At 47.5% G+C, this 22325-nt stretch overlaps 1 protein-coding gene across 1 annotated transcript in view; it reads right to left on the minus strand.

Annotated features, from left to right (window-relative positions):
* clcn2a (chloride channel, voltage-sensitive 2a) overlaps positions 1 to 22325 on the minus strand; it is a gene marked incomplete at both ends in the record, with an annotated part of 204996 nt that overhangs the window by 92816 nt on the left and 89855 nt on the right. Inside the window, 2 exons of the mRNA XM_084327681.1 lie at positions 7579 to 7707; positions 11680 to 11811. Coding sequence (XP_084183807.1) covers positions 7579 to 7707; positions 11680 to 11811 — 261 coding nt within the window. The remainder of the gene's footprint in view (positions 1 to 7578; positions 7708 to 11679; positions 11812 to 22325) is intronic.

Genomic DNA, 22325 nt, shown 5'->3' on the forward strand with positions numbered 1-22325 from the left:
TTTTATTGTTTACATTTTTTTTATTTTGGTGTGGCTGGGTAGCGCAGCGGACTAAGTGCTCGCCTACCACCAAAACATGCTAGGGCTGTACCGAATAGTTCGAAGCTTCGTTCATAATGTTGACATTCGAATTCTAAATCAACATAAAAAAAATTATTATAAAAATAAATATATATATATTTTTTTTAATAATTTTTTTTTTAATTTGCCAAGGTATGGCGAGTGCCATACCTTGCCATACCAAAACGATGCCCCTGCTACCACTGCAGAGACTCGGATCGAATCCAACTGTCAGCGGTACCTCCGGCTTGGTCAGTCGTCCCTACTAACATAATTGGCAGTGTTAGCGGGTGGGAAGCCGGTGGGGTATGTATCCTGGTCGCCTGAATACTTTCCGCGTCTCTGATTGGCCAGGTCATGTGACATGTACGCCCAATCGTGGGACCGCAAGTTTTTGGATGGTTAAGCTTAGGCGCTCTTTCGAAGTTGGTTAAGGTTAGCGTTTGTCTTAGAGCATGGCAATAGAACGCCTGCCCTGATTCCAAACTCTAACCTTAACCAACTGCAAAAGAGTCGCCTAAGCTTAACCCAGTGCTTCTCAAACTTTTTCTGTCAGGCCCCCCTTTGGCGGACCAAAATATTTTGGGCCCCCCCCCCCCCCTCGCCCCAACAAAATAGTCATGAAATGGTGACGTACGTGGGTTGGTCATTATCATTGTTACTGTATTTGGAAGACCATGTGAACATCAGGTTAGTATAATTAGTATGGGTTGTGTTATTTTCGTTTGTGTGATGTGTCATCCTCTAATTCTGTTTTTCTTTCTCCCTTCCCCAGATACCACTCATTCCCCTGATTGAGCTGATTGCACCTGCTTCGTACACCTGTGGGCAGTCAGTGGAATGAGGGGATATAGTCTGGAGAATGACACACACACACGGGGGCGCCTCATTGGAGTCACTGCCACGTCTCAGAGTGGAGTGAGGAGGTTGCCTTCTCTACTAGCTGTCGCGGTGGAAGCGATATACAGTACATTGTGGCTTTGTGTTAGTGACCACTTGGTGTGGATCGATCCTAGTTTGTGGTGGTGTCCTATAACGGACACGTAGTTATTTTGTTAATTGTTTGTTTGTCTGTATGTATACCGTGTTTGTTCTCCCCTTACCTTTTTCCCTTTGTGTGGACTGGGTTTAAATCCCCACTGAAATAACATCTCTTTTCCCTTTGGGAAAAGCCGTGGGTTTGAAGCCCCACATACAATAAATATTATTTACCATTTGAAACGTCTTCGTTTACTATCTGCCTACCCGGGACTGTTTGAGAAGTATTTACTGAGAGGGGCTGTTTCTGTTCATGTACAGCGTGCTCCAGCTACTATTCTGTGCGGTCGTTAGACCTCTGTACATGACATGGGGGCTCGTTAGTTTGCGCAATTGTATAGTTATGTAACATTGTGACTTGTCAATTGGAGCATGGCAGGTAAGGTAGCGTTTTTTTTTCTTTCTCATTGGTAAGTTGTATTGTGTTTTCCATTGTCCGTGCTACACAGTTTGATTGATGTAAACCGTTCTTGTATGTAATGCTCTTAAACTAATCTTTTTTTCTGCCACATAGGTAACAGGGGGATCACCTACCTGGTTAGTGGGTGGGGGGCACGCATCGTAATTCCGGTGGAGCGCGCAATGAAATCGGTAAGCGACTGAAGATATGTGTAGGCCTCATCCCGCCAGGGGAGTAGTTTAGCTGGGGATATGCTAGAGTGACACAGGTGTTCCTAGTTAGATGGTTAGACCAACGTTTATTGTTTTCATGAATGGTAGATGTGGGCATTAAATCAGATTGGTTGAATTGTATACTACGGAATGTGGCAATTAAATGTGTTACGCACGGATATTGTGGAGTAGGTGAGTGGCTATTTCCTGGTGCCTGTTATTTGTTTGATGGTAACGCGGGTTGCTACGGGAGCACAGGGTAATTATACATATGTTATTTGTGGCATAGTCATATTCTGCAAGGGCTATGGCTGGGGCAGCTTTTACTTTGGACGTTTTTTTGGCGGACCCTATGAGGGATCAAATTGATGTCTGCACAAAGATAGATTTGTGTAGTGTCGCCAAACATTATGGCATTACTGTCCAAAGTTCGAAAAGTAAAGAGGAGTTGAAAGCGATCGTGCTGGCTGGGTTGTTGGATAAAAATATATTTAGTTTGCCCATAGCCCAGGGAAATGTCTCTGAGAACGTCGCGCGCGGCGAGGCGGCTGACAAATCTAGTGAGGACACTGGTGGTTTAGATCGAAACGCCGGTGCGGTACAAAAACGGAGAGGTGGCATTTCCAAGGGGGAGGAGAATGATAGTGATGACTCTGTACACTCAGGGCGTGCCTCTGTTTCTTCTCCCACTCGTAAATCAAGTAGACGTTTGGCCCGTCTCCAGATGGAGGAAAGAGAGGCTATGCGAGTCAGGGAGGAGAGGAAAGAAGAGAGGAAGGAAGAGAAGGAAGAGAGGAAGGAAGAGAGAGACAGGGAAGAGAGAAGGGAAGAAAGAGAGATGCTGAGGGAAGAAAGAGATGCTGAGGGAAAAGGAGGAGAAGGACAGGGCGCTGCTGAGGGAAAAGGAGGAGATGGACAGAGTGCTCCAGGTGACTATAAGAAGGATGGAGTTGGAGAGTGGTGGCTCTTCCTCCTCCTCAACTGAAGTCTCCCAGGGCCTTTTTAATATTGGGCAGCATATTTCTTTAGTTCCCGTCTTTCGGGAGTCTGAGGTGGAATCATATTTCTCTGTTTTTGAGCAAATAGCGTGGGCTTTGAGTTTGCCAAAGGACCAGTGGGCGATTTTATTGCGATACAGACTCACTGGTAGGGCTCAGGGGGCATGCCAGTCATTATCGAATGAAGACAGCGTGGTATATGAGAAAGTGAAAAGTGCTGTCTTGCGCGTATATGAACTGGTGCCGGAAGCGTATAGGCAACGATTTAGGACACTAAGTAAAGCTCCCTCTCAAACACATGTTGAATTTTCCCGTGAACAACGGACTATGTTTACTCGTTGGTGTGAAGCATGTAACGTGGATGGTGTCGAAGCGCTGAGCGAGTTAGTCCTCATTGAGCAATTTAAGAAATGCGTGCCCGAACGCATTATAGTGTACTTAGAGGAGCGCAAAGTTTCTACCCTCCAGGAAGCTGCAGTTTTGGCAGACGAGTTCGCATTGATCCACAAAAATATTGCTGTGCGAAATGGTGTGTATGTAGGAGGTGGTGCATTCTCTCCTTCTGAGTCGCCGTATCAGGGAGGTGACGAGCGACCATTCCGACCGCGCTCACCGCCGTCTCGAAATGCCTTGGGTGACGAGCGAGCATTCCGACCACGCTCACCGCCGTCTGAAAAGGCCACCTTTGTGTGTCATTATTGTAAGAAAGAAGGGCATTTTATGAGGGACTGTCATGCGCTAAGGGATCGACAGGAGACCAGGGAGTCAGCCCAGGAACCGAAAGGGGTGGGGTTGATTGGTACAGTGTCATGTCCTGACCAGCATAGCTCTTTTGAACCCTTTTTGTTTGATGGTTATGTGTCCCTGTCGGGTAAAGTTGGGGACTACCAACGGGTGAGAATACTCCGTGATACAGGAGCCTCTCAATCGTTCATCCTGGCTGATGTATTACCATTGGATGTGGACTCCTGTCAGTCGAGTGAATTGGTGAGAGGTATTGACATGGGGTGTGTGCGCGTGCCGTTGCATAAGGTGCATGTACAGTCTGCACTGATCACAGGTTGCTTCCCGGTCGCGGTTCGCCCATGTTTTCCCGTAAAGGGCGTGGATTTCGTCATGGGGAATGATATCGCTGGGGGTAAGGTCGTCCCTGTGTTGGAGGTTGAAGACACTCCATTTACTAACTCATTGTGTGATGCATTGATTGATAATCACCCCGATGTCCCTTCTATTTGTGCTGTCCCTAGGGCACAGGAGCGGAAGCGAGACCAAGGTCTAGCATTGGGTGACTCTGTCTGTGGTGAGTTTTGCAAATTGGCGGTGGCGCAGCATTTTGAGGCGGGGGATGAGGTGTTTATTGTGCTGCCCACGCCTAGTACTGTGCTCACTGCCCGGTTCTCAGGACCTTATGTGGTAAAAAGAAAGGTGTCTGCCACTAAGTATATGTTGTATACGCCCGGGCGGCGGAGGAGGACGCGCTGGTGTCATGTGAATAGGCTAATGAAAGGTTCTGCCCGCGTCTCGTCGGAGTTGGGATGTGACAGGATTGTTGGTTCACATGCTGGGTTGTGTTCTATTGTGCCTTGCAGGATGCATAGTGCTGATGTTGGGAGTGCGAACCCCGGTAAGCAGTTCACGTATCGGTGTCCGGTGGCGATGAGGGAGGTCATGGGGAGAGTGGCTCTGTGCCTTGACAAAAGAAAAAGGGGGCTAGCTTCACCTGGCCATGGTCCCTGGGACTCTCCTTGCCTTCTGCCTCCCATGGCTAAGGTGTCTCTCCATTCTTTTTGTACTACAGGAGGGTGAACGTAATGACGGTGCCTGTCTTGTTCCCGTTATGGCCTTGGTAGGAGGAATGCACCGGCCCCGTTCTGACGGCTGATGCATGTGGTATTGGGAGGGTGATGTTTATTTATTTCTGTTCTGTTGGTGCTAATCCGATGTTGGTTAAGATAGGTAACAATGTTTTGCTAACCCTGCGGGTTCGCTCTTATGGGGGGAGGTGTGACGTACGTGGGTTGGTCATTATCATTGTTACTGTATTTGGAAGACCATGTGAACATCAGGTTAGTATAATTAGTATGGGTTGTGTTATTTTCGTTTGTGTGATGTGTCATCCTCTAATTCTGTTTTTCATTCTCCCTTCCCCAGATACCACTCATTCCCCTGATTGAGCTGATTGCACCTGCTTCGTACACCTGTGGGCAGTCAGTGGAATGAGGGGATATAGTCTGGAGAATGACACACACACAGGGGCGCCTCATTGGAGTCACTGCCACGTCTCAGAGTGGAGTGAGGAGGTTGCCTTCTCTACTAGCTGTCGCGGTGGAAGCGATATACATTGTGGCTTTGTGTTAGTGACCACTTGGTGTGGATCGATCCTAGTTTGTGGTGGTGTCCTATAACGGACACGTAGTTATTTTGTTAATTGTTTGTTTGTCTGTATGTATACCGTGTTTGTTCTCCCCTTACCTTTTTCCCTTTGTGTGGACTGGGTTTAAATCCCCACTGAAATAACATCTCTTTTCCCTTTGGGAAAAGCCGTGGGTTTGAAGCCCCACATACAATAAATATTATTTACCATTTGAAACGTCTTCGTTTACTATCTACCTACCCGGGACTGTTTGAGAAGTATTTACTGAGAGGGGCTGTTTCTGTTCATGTACAGCCTGCTCCAGCTACTATTCTGTGCGGTCGTTAGACCTCTGTACATGACAGCCATGTTTAAGTTTATTGAAATAACACCAATATTGTGACCTTTCAAATTGACAACACCTTCCCTCCCGAGAGCCACCTTGCCTCGCTGTGAAACAGCACTGCAGAATGGTCAGCTCCCATCTCCTCACACAGCGCAGAGAACAGGCACGCTTTCAGGGGTCGGGTTTTGATGAAATTTACCACGTTTATAACTTCTGTCACCTCATTCAGCTCAGGGCTAAGCTGTCTTGACGCTAGCGCCTCTCTGTGAATTTACAGTGCGTCCATTGCACGTTTGGCGAGACCCCCTTGATGAGCGCCTGTAGCCCCCTCCTTTTCCCTGCCATGGCCTGCGCACCGTCAGAGCAAAAGCCCACACAGTTCTCCCATTTCAGTCCATGTTCTGTCAGGTAACTGTCAATAATTTTGAAGAGCTCATCACCTGTCGCTCTGTTTTTGACATAATTTTATTTGCAAAACAGCAGATCTTCACTCAGTGACTGGGAATTTACAAAGTGAACATAGGAAATAAGCAAACAGTCTTTGACAAGGCAACACGCATGTCATCCTCAAGGCTCAACTAGGCGGCGGCCCTATATTTTGTTTTCAGAGCTGTCATGGATGAAAAGCCAGCTTCACACAGATATGTGGTGCTGAATGGTATCAACACCTTAACTGCTGCATCATGAGATACTTGGTACTCAGCACCACACTCTGAAACTAGCTCTCCAGGTGGTATCAGATGAGATTTCAATGAGTTCTTCCAAGAGTTTGGATGGAGATGTGTCAGGAAGCTTTGTCTCAATGTTGTCTGTAAAGTTTTTTTTTATCCAGAGTAACTTGGTGGTCCTTTTCTGTGTTTTATTAAATAATGATTTTCAGATTTTGAGAAATTGTCAAACTTATCCAAATATGGTATTTTCATGGAGAACAGTGCAGCTGCAACAGATAGCACTTTAGTGATAATTTTCTGTAATCAAAAAAAAAATTAAATCTCAATGCCCCCCCTGTCATGCCTCTGCGCCCCCCCCCCCACACTTTGTGAAGCTTAGTTTGCAGGCTGTTCGACCCGGAAATAGGCGCAGAACTTGCCGTCCCACGATTGGCGCACATGTCACATGACCTGACCAATCAGAGCGCAAAACGCAGAAACACACATTTGTTGTGGAAAGTATAGACGCATCCTGGTCGTTGTAAACAGCGACTCCTACTGGTCGGTCGGGGCGCCTGTTCAGCAGGGAAGGGATCTGGGGGAGATAGTGTGATCCTCCCACGCGTTACACTCCCCCGGTGAGAGTCCTCGCTGTCAGGTGAAAACAAGCGGCTGGCTGACTCCACATGTATCGGAGGAAGACAGGTGGTAGTCTTCTCCCTCCCCAGGCTGACAGTAGGGGGCAAAAGCGCACAACGACCAGGAAGGGAATTGGCATAACAACTAAATTGGGATGGGAGAAAAATACAGAAACAAGGGGGAGAAAAAGTAGATAAAAAAAAAATGTTTAGTTTTATTTTAGTTTTTATTAGTTTCAGTTTATAATAGTTATTTTTTATTATTATAATATGGGTACTATTTGTCGGGGGCAAGATTTAAGAAGTTCAGAAGGTATTGTGCAATATAAACACATCACTTTAGGAAGGCAGTTGAGTTTCACAGTCATGTAGACAGCATAGTCTCAGTGAACATTATGCACCAATACCTCCCAAGAAAAAATAATAAGATATTCCTTTATTGATCCCCTTGGGGAAATTCAGCACAGGGTGTCATATCAGCACGGGGGGGGGGGGGGGGGCTTTTCCCTCCCAAAAATTATTGATTGTGGATGTGTTGGATACTTCTTGGACACTTCTGTTTTGTGTCTGTTCATGTTTGGAAATTACCTTGTTGCTGAAGTGACTATGAAAGGAGTTGTGGCTCGACGTTGTGCACTGAAATGACAAATTACCCGTGGCTGCATATCTAAATGCAGAGGTTGCTTTGTGTAACACTAAATACTTTGCAGAACTTTTGCGTTCCCGGTTCTGCTAGTGACGTTATCCAGATTTAACGTTAAATGTTGTCTGTGTGTGTGTGTGTGTGTGTGTGTGTGTGTGTGTGTGCGTGTGTGTGTGTGTGTGCGTGCGTGCGTGCGTGCGTGCGTGCGTGCGTGCGTGCGTGCGTGTGTGTGCAACTTACCCACAGCCTGCGGGGCCAGTATCTGTGTAAATCCCGCTGAGAATGTGATGAGCACCACGGGATAGGTGACCCACGCTATGTACTGTAGGAGCATGTTACTGTCCAGTCCGCCGTACATCCACTTCTGTGCTGCACACACACACACACACACACACACACACACACACACGCACACACACACACACACACACATTAGACTATGCATAATCATTTCTAGTTTCAGTGCACAAACCTCAGATTTAAATGTCTGTCACTGTTTTATCAGCTGTGAGCAGATGTCCCCTCTCTCGTTGTTGTGTTCTGCTCTTTACCCTTCTTCCACCTCTCTCTCTCTAACTTCATTGACAGAAGTTGTGAGTGTCATCCATGACCTGAGCTCTTTCCCTTCCACACTCCACCTTCTACTAACCAACTCTGACCATGTCCCAGACGTGGATACTGGTATTATGCTAAAATAGGGTATCTGGGGAATTTTCCCTATACTAAAATCTGATACCATGGTACCATGAGAACATGTGAGAAATCAAAGCAAAGCAACTCGAATGGTGGATTATGTCTCGATAATATAAATATATACTCAGTCAAAAGTAAAAGTAATATACAGCTTTACACACCCCAACCACGTTTGACTCAGCTATTACTTTTACGCCCATGCCTGAAATGTGTGAGCCGGTCCACTACAGGATAGTGTGTCAGTGTCACGAGAAGTGGTTCTGATGCATGCAAAGGACGTCACAGGTATGAAGTAGGGATGAGCCAGAATCCAAATGTGAATTTGGGAAAGCATGGATAATGAGATGGACACAGATATTTTCATTACAAAAATGTTTCTTGTTATGAGCTCCATTGACACGCTCCGCCTAGGCCCCACCATCTGTTCGCCGTCAAAAACTACCTGTACAACTGCCGTTAAACAACTACCTGTACAACTGCCGTCAAACAACTACCTGTACAACTGCCGCTAAACAACTACCTGTACAACTGCCGCTAAACAACTACCTGTACAACTGCCGCTAAACAACTACCTGTACAACTGCCGTCAAACAACTACCTGTACAACTGCCGCTAAACAACTACCTGTACAACTGCCGCTAAACAACTACCTGTACAACTGCTGCTAAAAAAACTACCTGTACAACTGCTGCTAAAAAAACTACCTGTACAACTGCCGTTAAACAACTACCTGTACAACTGCCGTCAAACAACTACCTGTACAACTGCCGGAAAAAACTACCTGTACGACTGCCGTTAAAAAAACTACCTGTACAACTGCCGCTAAAAACTACCTGTACGACTGCGGGCAAACAACTACCTGTACAACTGCTGTTAAAAAAACTACCTGTACAACTGCCCTGTATCTTCGTTTGGATCCACACAAATATTAGTATTCGTTTTTGGAAAGTTGTGCAACAAAAAAGATAAAGAAAAAGGCATTTTCTCAAGTTTTCTCTCTTATCTCGGCTACTCCGTGACAAGAAAGGTCTCCCCTACAAAGCCTAGAGAAAGCTTGTCTTAAATCACCATCATGAGTTATGCATGTCAAATTGATTATTGATTATTATCACCTTGTGCGTGTGCATTTGGAGACGCGCCAATTCCAGGAATATAATTTATAGATATAATTTATGGGTTGTCCTGGTATGACAAATACAAATGCAGTTACCGGTAACGGAGATACTTAATAAAAAATGTGCATTGTGATGCTTTTGTTCTCCAGACACAGTGTCAGTTTAACGATCAGACACCTGGAACCTGGGCGATATCCGCTCCTCATTCCTCCTTATGCAGCCCACAAACTTCATATTTAGGCTATTTATCATTCTTAAGTAATTCATTAGATGATAGACTGTAGAAACTAAATCTTGAACATGAGCCCATTTTAATTTGTAGGAGACGTGAGCATTTTTTTTTAAGATTTATTTCCTACTTAAAAATAATCATCATGCCTAAACCTTTTCTGCTCTATGAAGCAGATTTTGTATCATACAAATATTAGATTAGATTCAACTTTATTGTCAGAGAACAACAAAATCTTATGGGCAGCCAATTAGTCTACAGGCTAAATAAAAATAACACAGCTGATTTAGCAGGTGGGATGTGCGCAAGGCCTGCTGTTCTACACTATTAACAAAATATTTGCTAAATAGCACCAAAAGTGGTTCTTTGGCTCGTAATCATCTACAGGCTGCATAAAGAGAGATTTTTTTTTAAATTTATTTAAAAATAAAACAAGCAAAAAAGTGAATGTATACTATTACTGTTATGTAATACAATATTTTCAGTTTATGATTGTTCAATGTCCCCCAATCAGACAGTTCATAAAACTTAGTTTAGTTAAATATAAAAATAAATAGAGAGAAAACACAAGTACAGATGACCAGTACAGTATGAGGAGGTAGAAATATATATTCACAATGAATTATATGCCAATATAAAATCAATTTGATGCTTTCAAGGCACAACAATTGCATTTCCAATGAATATTAGGTTCAATACATTTGTATTACAATACAAATACATTTGCCGAATTTAACGTGACTTCCTTTAACATTTGTTCATTTGATTACATCTGTTCCCATCTTGTATTTAATAATTGTAATGGTAATGGTAATGGTTAAAAAATATAATAATTGTAGTATAAACCACACCCACATCCGGTCCTCTATCCGAATACAGATACAGATAATTTTGTTGGTTGAACAGATACAGATAGTTTAAGCTAACAGTGTGGTTAGGGTTGAGGCTGTCAGAAAAATGTGTCTCGGTAGCGTCAAAGTCAAAGGCACTCGCCTACCAACGTAGCGCCCCATACAGTTAACCACTGAGACTATGGATAGCGTAGAGGACCAAACACAGTGTTTGAAGAATACACGCCTAAGGATGTCTGAGCATGAAGAACACACACAGAGGTTGTGGGACAGGCATGACAATGTGACGCAGGGGGTATGAGAATGCATTGCTCTCTCTCCGTCTCTCTTTCTCTCTCTCTCTCCCTCTCGCTCGCTCTGTCTCTCTCTCTCCCTATGTCTCTCTCTCTCCCCCTCTTTCTTTGTCTGTCTCCCCCTTTATTTCTGTCTCTCTTTCCCAGAAAGATTGTGGTGTTCTGCAGCAGTATATCAATGAGTCAGCCTGCTGTCCTAAAGCAGCAGAGAGAGGATAGCGTTACAAAATAAACTATCCTCAGGGTTCCAGGACAACTGTGAAATGATCTGAATTTCCCAACAATTTCCATGACTTGAGTGGATAATTTCCAAGACCTGGAATTGTCATGTTTTTGGCATGTTGGCACATGAAAATAAATCACAATGAAAGGATTAAGTACCTGCCATGTGACCTATTTGTAAAATGATCTACGAAGAGTGGGCAGATTCCACTTTCCCTGTTTGAAATAGAGTTCTCAAGATTCCATATTCCAGAAAATCCATTACCCGTAATAGGAACCCTGTCTACTGTAGCAGAGCTGAGCTGAGCCTGAGTGAAATAAATCACTTCTCTGACTCTTTCTCTCTGCATCCCTGTCTCTCTCAATGTCCTACCCTCTTGACAGAAGGCAATTGTGTCGTCAGTCTGCCTCGATGCCACTGTATATGAAGATCAACATGTTCTCTCTCTCTCCATCATGAGACTCGACAAAATAGCATTATAATATAAACTCTACCTCTACCGTAGAAGAGTACAGGAATCAGGGGAGTAGCTGGGGGGGGAGGTTAGGATGATTCCAAGGGCCCAGCACTGGGGGGGGGGGGCCCAGAGAACACTATTATTATCTTTTTATTAATATGGTTTTATTATTATCCTAAAGTAAGTTAATGTAGATGACTCAAAAGTATAATTGCCTGTATTATAAAAAAAAATAGGTAAAAACCATATTATGCGTTTTCATCAATAAATAAATGCCCCAAATTTGTTAAGTTTGCGTGCTAACGCGTGCTCGCATGGATTGGGGGCCCACAAATAGATTATTTATGGGGCCCAGAATCTCCAGCTACACCCCTGACAGGAATGATAGTAAATTCCCCTCTCTCTCTCTCTCTCTCTCTCTCTCTCTCTCTCTCTCTCTCTCTCTCCCCCCCCCCCCCCATCCCTCTGTCTCTGTCCTACCTTCTTGGCAGAAGGCGATGGCGTAGTCCATGACCCAGCTGACCAGGGCCATGAGCAGACCCAGCAGAATGAGGAAGATCCAGTCCTCCCCGACACGTGAGAGCAGGAACTTCTGGCAGCGGGACGCACACACTGAGAGCGAGAGAGAGAGAGAGAGAGAGAGAGAGAGAGAGAGAGAGAGAGAGAGAGAGAGAGAGAGAGAGAGAGAGAGAGAGAGAGAGAGAGAGAGAGAGAGACAGACAGACAGACAGACAGACAGACAGACAGACAGACAGACAGACAGACAGACAGACAGACAGACAGACAGACAGACAGAAAGACACACATTAGCAGTATCAAGACAGTGGGCCTCAGGGAACATATTACAAAGCACTAGCAGTGTAATGATAGCAGGCCTAACAAGGACAGTTAAAACTAGCAGTGTAATGATAGTAGGCCTAACAGGGACAGTTAAAACTAGCAGTGTAATGATAGCAGGCCTAACAAGGACAGTTAAAACGAGCAGTGTAATGATAGTAGGCCTAACAAGGACAGTTAAAACTAGCAGTGTAATGATAGTAGGCCTAACAGCTACAGTTAAAACTAGCAGTGTAATGATAGTAGACCTAACAGCTACAGTTAAAACTAGCAGTGTAATGATAGTAGGCCTAACAGCTACAGTTAAAACTAGCAGTGTAATGATAGTAGACCTAACAGCTACAGTTAAAACTAGCAGTGTAATGATAGCAGGCCTAACAGGGACAGTTAAAACTAGCAGTGTAATGATAGTAGACCTAACAGCTACAGTTAAAACTAGCAGTGTAATGATAGCAGGCCTAACAGGGACAGTTAAAACTAGCAGTGTAATGATAGTACAGTAGGCCCTAACAGCTACAGTTAAAACTAGCAGTGTAATGATAGTAGGCCTAACAGGGACAGTTAAAACTAGCAGTGTAATGATAGTACAGTAGGCCTAACAGCTACAGTTCTGTATCACACTAGCTCCCGCTCAGCGTCTCATTGCATATATCTCGCTTCAGCATATATATACTGAATAAATTTCAAAATGTACCTTTAAATGCCAGCATTCATCTGGCCACACCCCCATCCGCTTACCTACATAAGCAGGGGTGGTGCCACACACTCATCTCCTTCTCAAATTTCATCACAAGCAACGTGTTGCTCATATGCCCACTTGACGTGGAGAAAAATATTTACTCTGAGGAAAGGAAGAACAAGGAGATACGTTGACATCATATCTTTATTTTCTCTCTCACTATTTTCGAGAAAATACAGCGATATTGTCTTCGTCACTGGAGTGTCTGGAAGATGGTGATCATTCTAAAATCCTCCACCGGTTTTCGTATTGGGAGCACGCCGCTGCATGCCTCTCAACTGCAGTTCCTTGCTGTGGCTGGATTGCGGTAAAACCTTTCAGGACACAGCTGAACTGTAGGACGCGCCGCTGTTGTGAGAAGCGGTGAGTTCCAGGTTGGTGAGTGATGTTTTGCTTGCGGCTCCACTTGTCTGTTAGTGCTATGGGGGCTGGCTGACAATGTTTACGAACACCGGCCCCAGATTAAGGTCTTTTGTTCAGCCTCTTAGGCAACAGCGGAAGACCTTGATCTGAAGCCCAACTGCCTCTTTGAACTGCTGCGGTCAGGCAAGCGATACCGGAGTCTTAAGGCGAGCACAGAAAGACTCAGAAGAAGCTTCTATCCCCAGGCCATCAGGCTGCTAAACGAACAATAATCACTATGCAACAACCATCAAATGCACACAGCACACACACCCACACGCACACACTCACTCAAACAAACAACACACTGCAGCACCCACTCTCCACACTTTAGATCACACAAACACACTTACACTTTATATTTATTGATATTTATTGATAAAGGATTTGCACTACAACTCGTACACCTACTGTGAATTGTACCTAAATTGCACCTCGTCCCATTTCTCCATTTCTGCCTTGCACTATATAGTATTGTATATTAGTACACTGCACAGTATTGTATATTGTATGGTAACTACGTCTATTCTGCATCGAACATTGTACATATGTCTAAACTGAACACTGTGACCTCATTTTTTTTTTTACTTCTAATTTTACTATGTTATTTTATTTCATACTTATCTTGTCTTGCACAGTCTCTGGAGCGCAACAGTAAGAAACATTTTGTATAAAAGTATTCTGTACTTCTGTATGACAACTATTAAAGAAACTTGAAACTTGAAACTTGAAACTAGTTAACTAGTGGGCCACGACCATTAACACTGGTGATCCCTGTGTTTTCTGGACGAGTGGATGTTTTCTCTGTCACCGTGTAGGCCCCGTCTTTCATATCCAAATGAGAGTATTCCCTCACGAGGAAATATGGGCATGGATGTTCATTAGCGGAAGATCTGTGTTCAAGTCAGCTACACAGGTCAGTTGGGTATTGTGCTGGCTCCGTCGGGTGTTGGTAAAATCACCGTTGTAAAACTGTGTTAACATCTTGTTTCTCTTTTCTCTTAAAAAGTGAGGAGGGTTTCAGAACGGCGGCCTGTCTGAGTGAGTGTTATATCATTGTGTACAAGTTCAGGTGATAGCTGCTTAGCTTACGTACTAGTGGTGGCCTACTGTTAGCCAGTCAGCTGTTAGCTGCGGCGCTAGCCTGCTGTGATCACTAGGCTAGGAAACGTTAGCTTGCGTGCTAGTCGTGGCCTACCTAGGCTAGGCTAGGAAACGTTAGCTTGCTGCTATCGGCCGAGGCCCAGCGCGGGGTGGCTCCGGCCCCTCGCGCGCCGCCGCGGTTCCCAACTCCCCTCTCCTTCACGGGGAGAGGCGGGGGGGATTCGAAGTCTCCCCTCTGGTCGCGTGCGCCGTTCGCTCGGCGTCTCGCGGGCAGGGGCGGTAGCGCCCGACGGTTAGAGCGGCCGTTAGCTTAATGCTACTCTGTTGAACGTGCTTTGATTATAACATGTTTTAAACACTCTTGACTACGACGTCATCTTTGACAGAGGATGTTCGTCGAACCTGCCCTTGGCCAGGACGGCAAGGACTGCGTCAACAAGGGAGACCGTAGCGACGGGATGGAGCGGCGACGCTGCCCAGATCGACAACACAGAACGGCTGTGTTTACTACGGTGCCTTGAGACTGCACTTCGCTTGATCTACGCTCCGGGTAGGCAAGGTCTGGACCAGACCTTGAGCACGTCTTCTTGCTTTCCCTTCTAAATGTTTTGTAAATAACGATGTTTTCCAAAACGAGTGTTGCTGCACTACATTTAGGATACGATGCGAGTTATGTGTGAATTGTCTTGTCACTGGTATTAGCTTCTCCATGCAAATAGGGTTGTTTATTACAGATGTGAAAATGATCTGGTTTGTTGTGTTGAGAAACATCATGTGTGTTCTTGTACCGAGCACTCTCAACTAAGGGGGTTAAACTAACCTATAAAGCTATGCTTAGTGACATATGAGTAAAGAATGATTCTTCTCTCAGCCTGTAATGACAATGAACAGTGTGTTCACATATTAACAGGTTTACCTGTTCAACTGGCCTTATTAAGGGTAAAGTAGGAGGGTTGTGTTTTCCCCCCGGTTCCCTGGGGACTTCTTCATCCTTCTCTCAGACATGTTGTTGCACTACATTGTGTCACTGTGTGGTAGGGATACGATGTAACCCTTAGCTTGATTGCTGAGGTTGTGCTAAAACTGCTGGAGAAACTTTATTTTCATAAAAGAAAAGATTGTTTGGTCGCTTTAGTGTGTGCTTAGCAAGGCCTGTGGCCGATACTAATCGAGAATTATGTATTCTCTCATTATGAGAAACGGCGTTCCTCTGTAGAGTGTTTTTGCCATTTTTTGTAGGTGATGATGGGTTGTGTGTGTCATGTGACCTACAACTGGGTTGGACTGGCCACAGAAGCACATGTGTAAGTTTGGTACCGGGGCTCTTGGAGAGCCCTCTCTATTCTGTGTTTTTTCCTTAGTAAAAATCAGATAGCAGGTTAGCTCATGCGCTGTGTGAAGCTGTCAGACGCTTCATGGAGCTGACTATGACTGTGTCATACTCTCTTTTTGTCATTACATCGTATCATGGGTGTGGGGTCGTAAAGGGGTGAACTGGTAACCTTTCCTCCCCCTTTTTTCTGTTGGTCAGGGGTAAACCCACCTGTCCTTCAAGGTTCCTGTCACGTTGCGGTTCGGCACGTTACAGGGTGGGGGGGGGGGGGGGGGGGGGGGAGTTTCCTGGTCCCACGGCCTGGAATATTGGGCGTGTGCACCGCAGAAATTCCCCTGCCATATAGTACGTCACTGTGCGCGTCTCTGTTGGTAGGACTTCCGTGTGCTGTTCAGGTCCATGTGATGGATCTGTTTCGGGGGGTGGTCAGGGCTCCTCCTCACCAAGCTCCTATTCGGGCCTTTTGTGAGTTGGGACTCTCCTTCCATGTGAGGGAGCCTCCTTCAGAGTACAGAGCCTCCTCCTCAGATTGTCAGGTGAGTGGACCCTCAAGAAGGAGTCCTACTCTATTGTGTATGTATTCGATTCAATTCGATTATTGAGTGTGTATGGGTTCAGTGCCTCCTCCCCGGAGAGCCCTAAAACCAATTTTTTACATGGCTCAAGGTGCAATATATTCTTTTCAATCTGTACAGCTCGCGTGGGAAGTCTCTCTGGGGATTCCCGTCTCCTTCCTATGGGAGGGTGGTGGGATGTAAAAATGTGAACAATTTTTACCCCCGGCTGTGTAGACTGGGATACATACTGTTGGTGCTTCCTTCTTTTCTATTAAAAAGAGTTGGAGTTAGGAAGTATCACACCCCTCTTGTCGTTCCCCTGGGCGCCTTGGGGATTCAATGACAGGTCTAAATAGCCTGTTCATTGATGTGGGTGTGTCCCGACGCACGTATAGTGCTAGCTCGGGGTGTTCTGTAAACAGGCGACTGACTGGCACGCCTTGGTTGCTTGAGGTTAAAACGGCGTTTTTATAGAGCAACTGGGATGGAGGTTTTTCCTCTTCCGACGACCAAATCCGCCGACCTGGTTTGGTTATCGACGGATTCTCGTTCATATCTGGGGGATGATGACGGAATGGATCTGAACATATGTAGAGGGGTCTCACGCCCTGGGGGTGGGCCACCGGGCGCGGTTCGCCCGAACGTCTGGGTGGCGCCTTCTTTTCATGTTTAAGATCAACACGCATATCTGCCCCTTCTCCTGGAGTAGGCATGTCGGCGTGGTTAGGGCACGGGACTAGTTCTGGTCACGCTGGTCCGGATCAGTTGAACTCGTTGTCCGCCGGGGATGCAGATCTGCTGTTCTGGTACCCTGAGGGACTTGGGCTTTTTTCAGGGGGAAAAATGCCAGGTCGGTCTGGGTGTCACAGGGTTAAGCGCTATGGAGACCCTGGTTGGGTCCATTTTTTACTCAGCACTGTCGTAATGGCTTACGGCCATGCCAACCTGTACACGCTCGATCTCGTCAGATCTCGGCCGCTACACAGGTTGGTCCTGGTTAGTACTTGGTTGGGAGACCGCCTGGGAATACCAAGTACGGTGTGCTTGGGGCTGGTTCTCCATTCTTTTTCGCTCCTCTCTCACGCATGGCGAAGAGGGGCCTGTTGGGGTGGTCTTTGCCCTCCTCTGGTGACCCTGTGCTTCCCGTATCGCCGGGCCCGCCCGGTCCGAAGTCATGTTTCGTTGACCCGTAGGCCTGGGTTAACCCTTTTTTGAAAACTGAAACACTTGTACTGCGGTATAGCCGGTGTATACCCGCAGGTGTGTTTTGGAGTTTTTTTCTTGAGGGGTTATAGGAACAACCACCGCATTGGGTAACACCAAGGTGGTTGATTCCCTGGTGTGTTGGAGCAGTGTCAACTCCCAGGTTCACCGGTTGAGGGTGCCCCTGCACGTTCAGGGCGTCTGCCAATCGTGTCAGCCTTCTCTGCCTCAACCCCTCTGGGTGGGTTTTTTTTAAATGGAGGCTTGGTCATGCAACAACGCCAGCTTACACCCCTTCCGCCGGGGCGGCTGTGTTCAGCTGTCCCCTCTGGCGCCTGTCTCGTCCGCAGTCTCCAGGCTAGGGTTAACAGCCTGTTGCCTGGTTTTTCCCCGGTGCGCTGCCTGCTTCCGTTGGTTAACCTTTTTTGTGTGCTTACGGCCATGCTGACTGCCTGTTCTGCAGGGTCAGTGTGCCAGGCGGTGTACTATTGGGGGGACAGGGCCCGCTCGGCTGAGGGGCCTTTGTCCGAATACGCTGGCGATGTGGGGGGCGGGGTCACTAAGTGCCCACCTGGTGGGGTCTTGATGCTGGCATCATGGACTTCTCCGGGCCCCCGTTCCAGGGGGTCCAGTCCCTTTGGTGGGTCTGGGTCTTCCTTCGCGCTCCGCTGCTACGGCCTTGCCACGGGGTTGGGTTTGCCCTTGACCCCGTGATTCTGGGGGCAGTAACGAGGTTGTTCCCTCCGTTCCCGGGTGGCATGCGGGTTGTGCGTGTGTGTAGTCGTGGGGTCAAGCCACGGTCTGCTCACCCTGTGCGTTGAGTTGCTTGAGTGCCTCTTCGCACGGTCGGGTCCGTCGCCCTCCCGTGAAGCCCCCAATAGGGGGGGTGCCCTCCATTAGGGGGGGTCGGGGGGGCTCGGTCCTCCCTGATCTGATGGTTGTGGGGGGCCTCAGCGGGGTACATTTCAAGTCAAGTCAAGAGTTTTATTTGTCACGGCATACGGATATACAATGAAATGCGGGTGGTCTTGCCCGCAACGATGTGCAATTGGTACAACATATAACATATAATAGAATCCAATACAAAAAAAAATTGCAATAAAATTGTGCAATAACAGGTAGTAGGTAACAATAAATTTGTGCAATGACGGGTAACAGTTGACAGTTAACAGTAGTAGTAATAGTAGTGCAATACACTGTTACTGTTGCTAATACTAATTTAAAGTGGCCTTTCCTTTTGGCAATAAGTGAGGGTGCGTGCGGCTTGAGTGTGTGCCCGCTCATGCTAAAGTGTTACAGTGGTACTCAATGTTCATTGTTCAGGACTCTGATGGCCTGGGGGAAGAAGCTGAGCCTAAGCCACTCTGTCCTAGTAGCTGGGGTTCGCAGGCGTCTGCCTGACCTCAGCAGCTGGAACAGGCTGTTATTGGGGTGGTGAGGGTCTTTCATTATCCTGCAGGCTCTGGATTTGCACCTCTTGTTGTATAGAACCTGCAGGGGAGGTAGTGCAATACCCGTGGTACGCTCGGCTGAGCGCACCACTCTCTGTAGGGCCTTCTTGTCTTGTGCCGTGCTGTTTCCATACCAGGCAGTGATGTTTCCGGTCAAGATGCTCTCTACAGCTCCTGAGTAGAAGGACTGGAGTATCTTCCCCGATACTCTGAACTTCCTTAACTGTCTCAGGTGGTAGAGGCGCTGTTTCGCCTTCTATACTAGTGTGTCTATGTGTGTTGGCCATGTCAGATCCTCTGAGATGTGGACCCCCAGGTACTTAAAGCTGCTCACCCTGTCCACGGTAGCCCCGTTAATCATCAGTGGTGTGTGTGTCTCCTGCTGTCCTCTCCTATAATCCACGATCAGCTCCTTGGTTTTACCAATGTTCAGGAGCAGGCTGTTGTCCTGGCACCAGCGTTCCAGTACCTCAACCTCCTCCCGGTAGGCCTTCTCGTCGTTGTCCGAGATCAGCCCCACCACCACCGTGTCGTCGGCGAACTTCACTATGGAGTTGGAGCTGAACTTGGCCACACAGTCGTGTGTGTAGAGTGAGTACAGCAGGGGGCTTAGAACACAGCCCTGGGGGGACCCGATGCTCAGGGTGATGGTGTTGGAGGTCTGACCCCCCACCCTGACCGCCTGGGGTCTTTCACTCAGAAAGTCCAGTACCCAGGCGCTCAGGGCGGAGCTCAGACCCAGCTCGATCAGCTTGTCCACCAGTCTGGTGGGGACTATGGTGTTGAATGCTGAGCTGTAGTCAATGAACAACAGTCTTACATAGCCCCCCTTCTGACGGTCAAGGTGGGAGAGGGTGCTGTGCAGTACCTGGGAGACCGCGTCGTCAGTGGACCTGTTTGTCCTGTATGCAAATTGCATAGGGTCCATATCACTGGGGAGGGAGGCACAAATGTGGTCCTTGACCAGCCTCTCAAAACATTTCATGACCACAGAGGTGAGTGCCACCGGTCTGTAGTCATTTGGACATGTTGGGGAGGGTTTCTTCGGTACAGGGATGATGGTAGACATCTTGAAGCAGGCAGGGACCACCAACTCCGCCAGGGATTGATTGAATATGGCGGTGAACACAGGGGCTAGCTGGTTGGCACAGGACTTAAGTATGCGTCCTGTTATTCCATCTGGGCCAGCAGCCTTCCTGGTGTTCACCTGCATAAATGCTCTTCTCACACTGTGTACCGTCAATGAGAGAGCGTCCCCGCCCCCCCGCGGATGCCCCCCCCCCCTCCACAACAGCCGGCGCACCAGTGACGTCACTAGCCGTTGGGCTAGCAGTGCCACTGTTTGCACCAAACCGAGCGTAAAAGGTGTTGAGCTTGTCCGCAAGGGAGGCGTCGTCGCTCCCCATTGAGGGGGCGCTGACTTTGTAGTCAGTTATAGCCCTCAGTCCTTGCCATAATCCTCTTGTGTCATTCTGTGCCATTTGTGCCTCCATCTTGTCGGCATACGTCCTCTTAGCAAGTTTGACAGCCTTGCGCAGAGTGTAGACTGTTGTCTTGTACTCTTCCATGTTTCCTGACTCTCTGCCCCGGTTATAAGCAGTGGTGCGAGAGTTCAGGGCTGCTCTGATGGTACTGTCCACCCATGGTTTCTGGTTTGGGAACACCCTCGCCTTCTTTGTGGGGACGATAGTATCAGCCAGTGTTGTTATGAATGACACTACAGCGTCTGTGAAATCGCTGACGTCACTATTACTCCTCCTGAACATTCCCCAGTCGGCGTCATCCAGTGCGTCTTGAAACGTGGCCTCTGATTGGTCGTCCCATTTTTTTACCTCACGTGACACGACGGCGTCACGTGATCTCTGTTTATACGCTGGGACCAAGAAGATGGCGGCGTGATCCGATTTGTCGAGCTTCTAGCTCCCGCTCAGCTCCTATTATGCAATGAGATGCTGAGCGGGAGCTAGTGTGATACAGAACGTTAGGTTATGACTATAACCAAGTTCTGTTAACACTAGTGGACGCTCAGCGTCTAGACGCCGCTGCGGCCCTTGATTTTTCATTGTGGTGAAATTTGTTGGGAAGGAGATGAGTGTGTGGCACCACCCCTGCTTATGTAGGTAAGCGGATAGGGGTGTGGCCAGATGAATGCTGGCATTTAAAGGTACATTTAGAAATGTATTCAGTATATATATGCTGAAGCGAGATATATGCAATGAGACGCTGAGCGTCCACTAGTGTTAACAGAACTTGGTTATAGTCATAACCTAACGTTAAAACTAGCAGTGTAATGATAGTAGACCTAACAGCTACAGTTAACACTAGCAGTGTAATGATAGTAGGCCTAACAGGGACAGTTAAAACTAGCAGTGTAATGATAGCAGGCCTAACAAGGACAGTTAAAACGTAAGGTTATGTACATAACCAAGTTCTATGAATTCTGGTGACGCTCAGCGTCAGTCTGCACTAACCTCACTTTGTGCCTAGCACTGAATAAAAAAACTCCACAATGTACCTGTACATACCGACATCCGTCTGGCCACACCCCTATCCGCTTACCTTCATAAGCAGGTGTGTGGTCACCTACTCGCCTCCTTCCCAAACTTTCACCACAAGGTGAGATCAAGGGCCGCAGTGGCGTCCTGACGCTGAGCGTCACCAGAATTCATAGAACTTGGTTATATACATAACCTTACCTTCTATTTCATTCTGGCCTCCGCTCAGCGTCAGTCTGCACAAGAGGAGCTGAGCGGAAGCCAGAAGCTCGACAAATGTACCCCGCTGAGGCCCCCCACAACCATCAGACCGGGGAGGACCGAGCCCCCCGACCCTCCCTAATGGAGGGATACCCTCCCTATTGGAGGACGGGAGGGAGACGGATCCGACCGTGCGAAGAGGAACTCAAGCAACTCAACGCACAGGGTGAGCAGACCGTGGCTTGACCCCACGACTACGCACACGCACAACCCGCATGCCACCAGGGAACGAACGGAAGGAACAACCCTCGTTACTGCCCCCAAAATCACGGGGTCAAGAGCAAACTCAACCCCGTGGCAAGGCCGTAGCAGCGGAGCGCAAAGGAAGACCCAGACCCACTGAAGGGACTGGATCCCCTGGAAAAAGGGGGCCCGGAGAGGTCAATGACGCCAGGCATCAAGACCCCACCAGGCGGTCACTTAGTGACACCGCCCCCCACATCGCCAGCGTATTCGGACAGGGCCCCTCCAAGAGCGGGCCCTTTCCCCCCATTAGTACGCCGCCTGGCACACTGACCCTGCAACACAGGCAGTCAGCATGGCCGTAAAGCACTCAAAAGGTTAACCAACGGAAGCAGGCAGCGCACCGGGGAAAACCAGGCAGCAGGCTGTAGACCCGAGCCTGGAGCACTGCGGACGAGACAGGCGCCAAAGGGGTCAACTGAAAACAGCACCCCGGCGGAAGGGGCGTATGCTGGCATTGTTGCGCACCATGACAAAGCCTCCATAAAAAAAAACCCACCC

This window comes from Notolepis coatsorum (genome assembly GCF_963971535.1).
Source record: "Notolepis coatsorum genome assembly, chromosome: 13".
In the NCBI taxonomy this organism is placed as follows: domain Eukaryota; kingdom Metazoa; phylum Chordata; class Actinopteri; order Aulopiformes; family Paralepididae; genus Notolepis; species Notolepis coatsorum.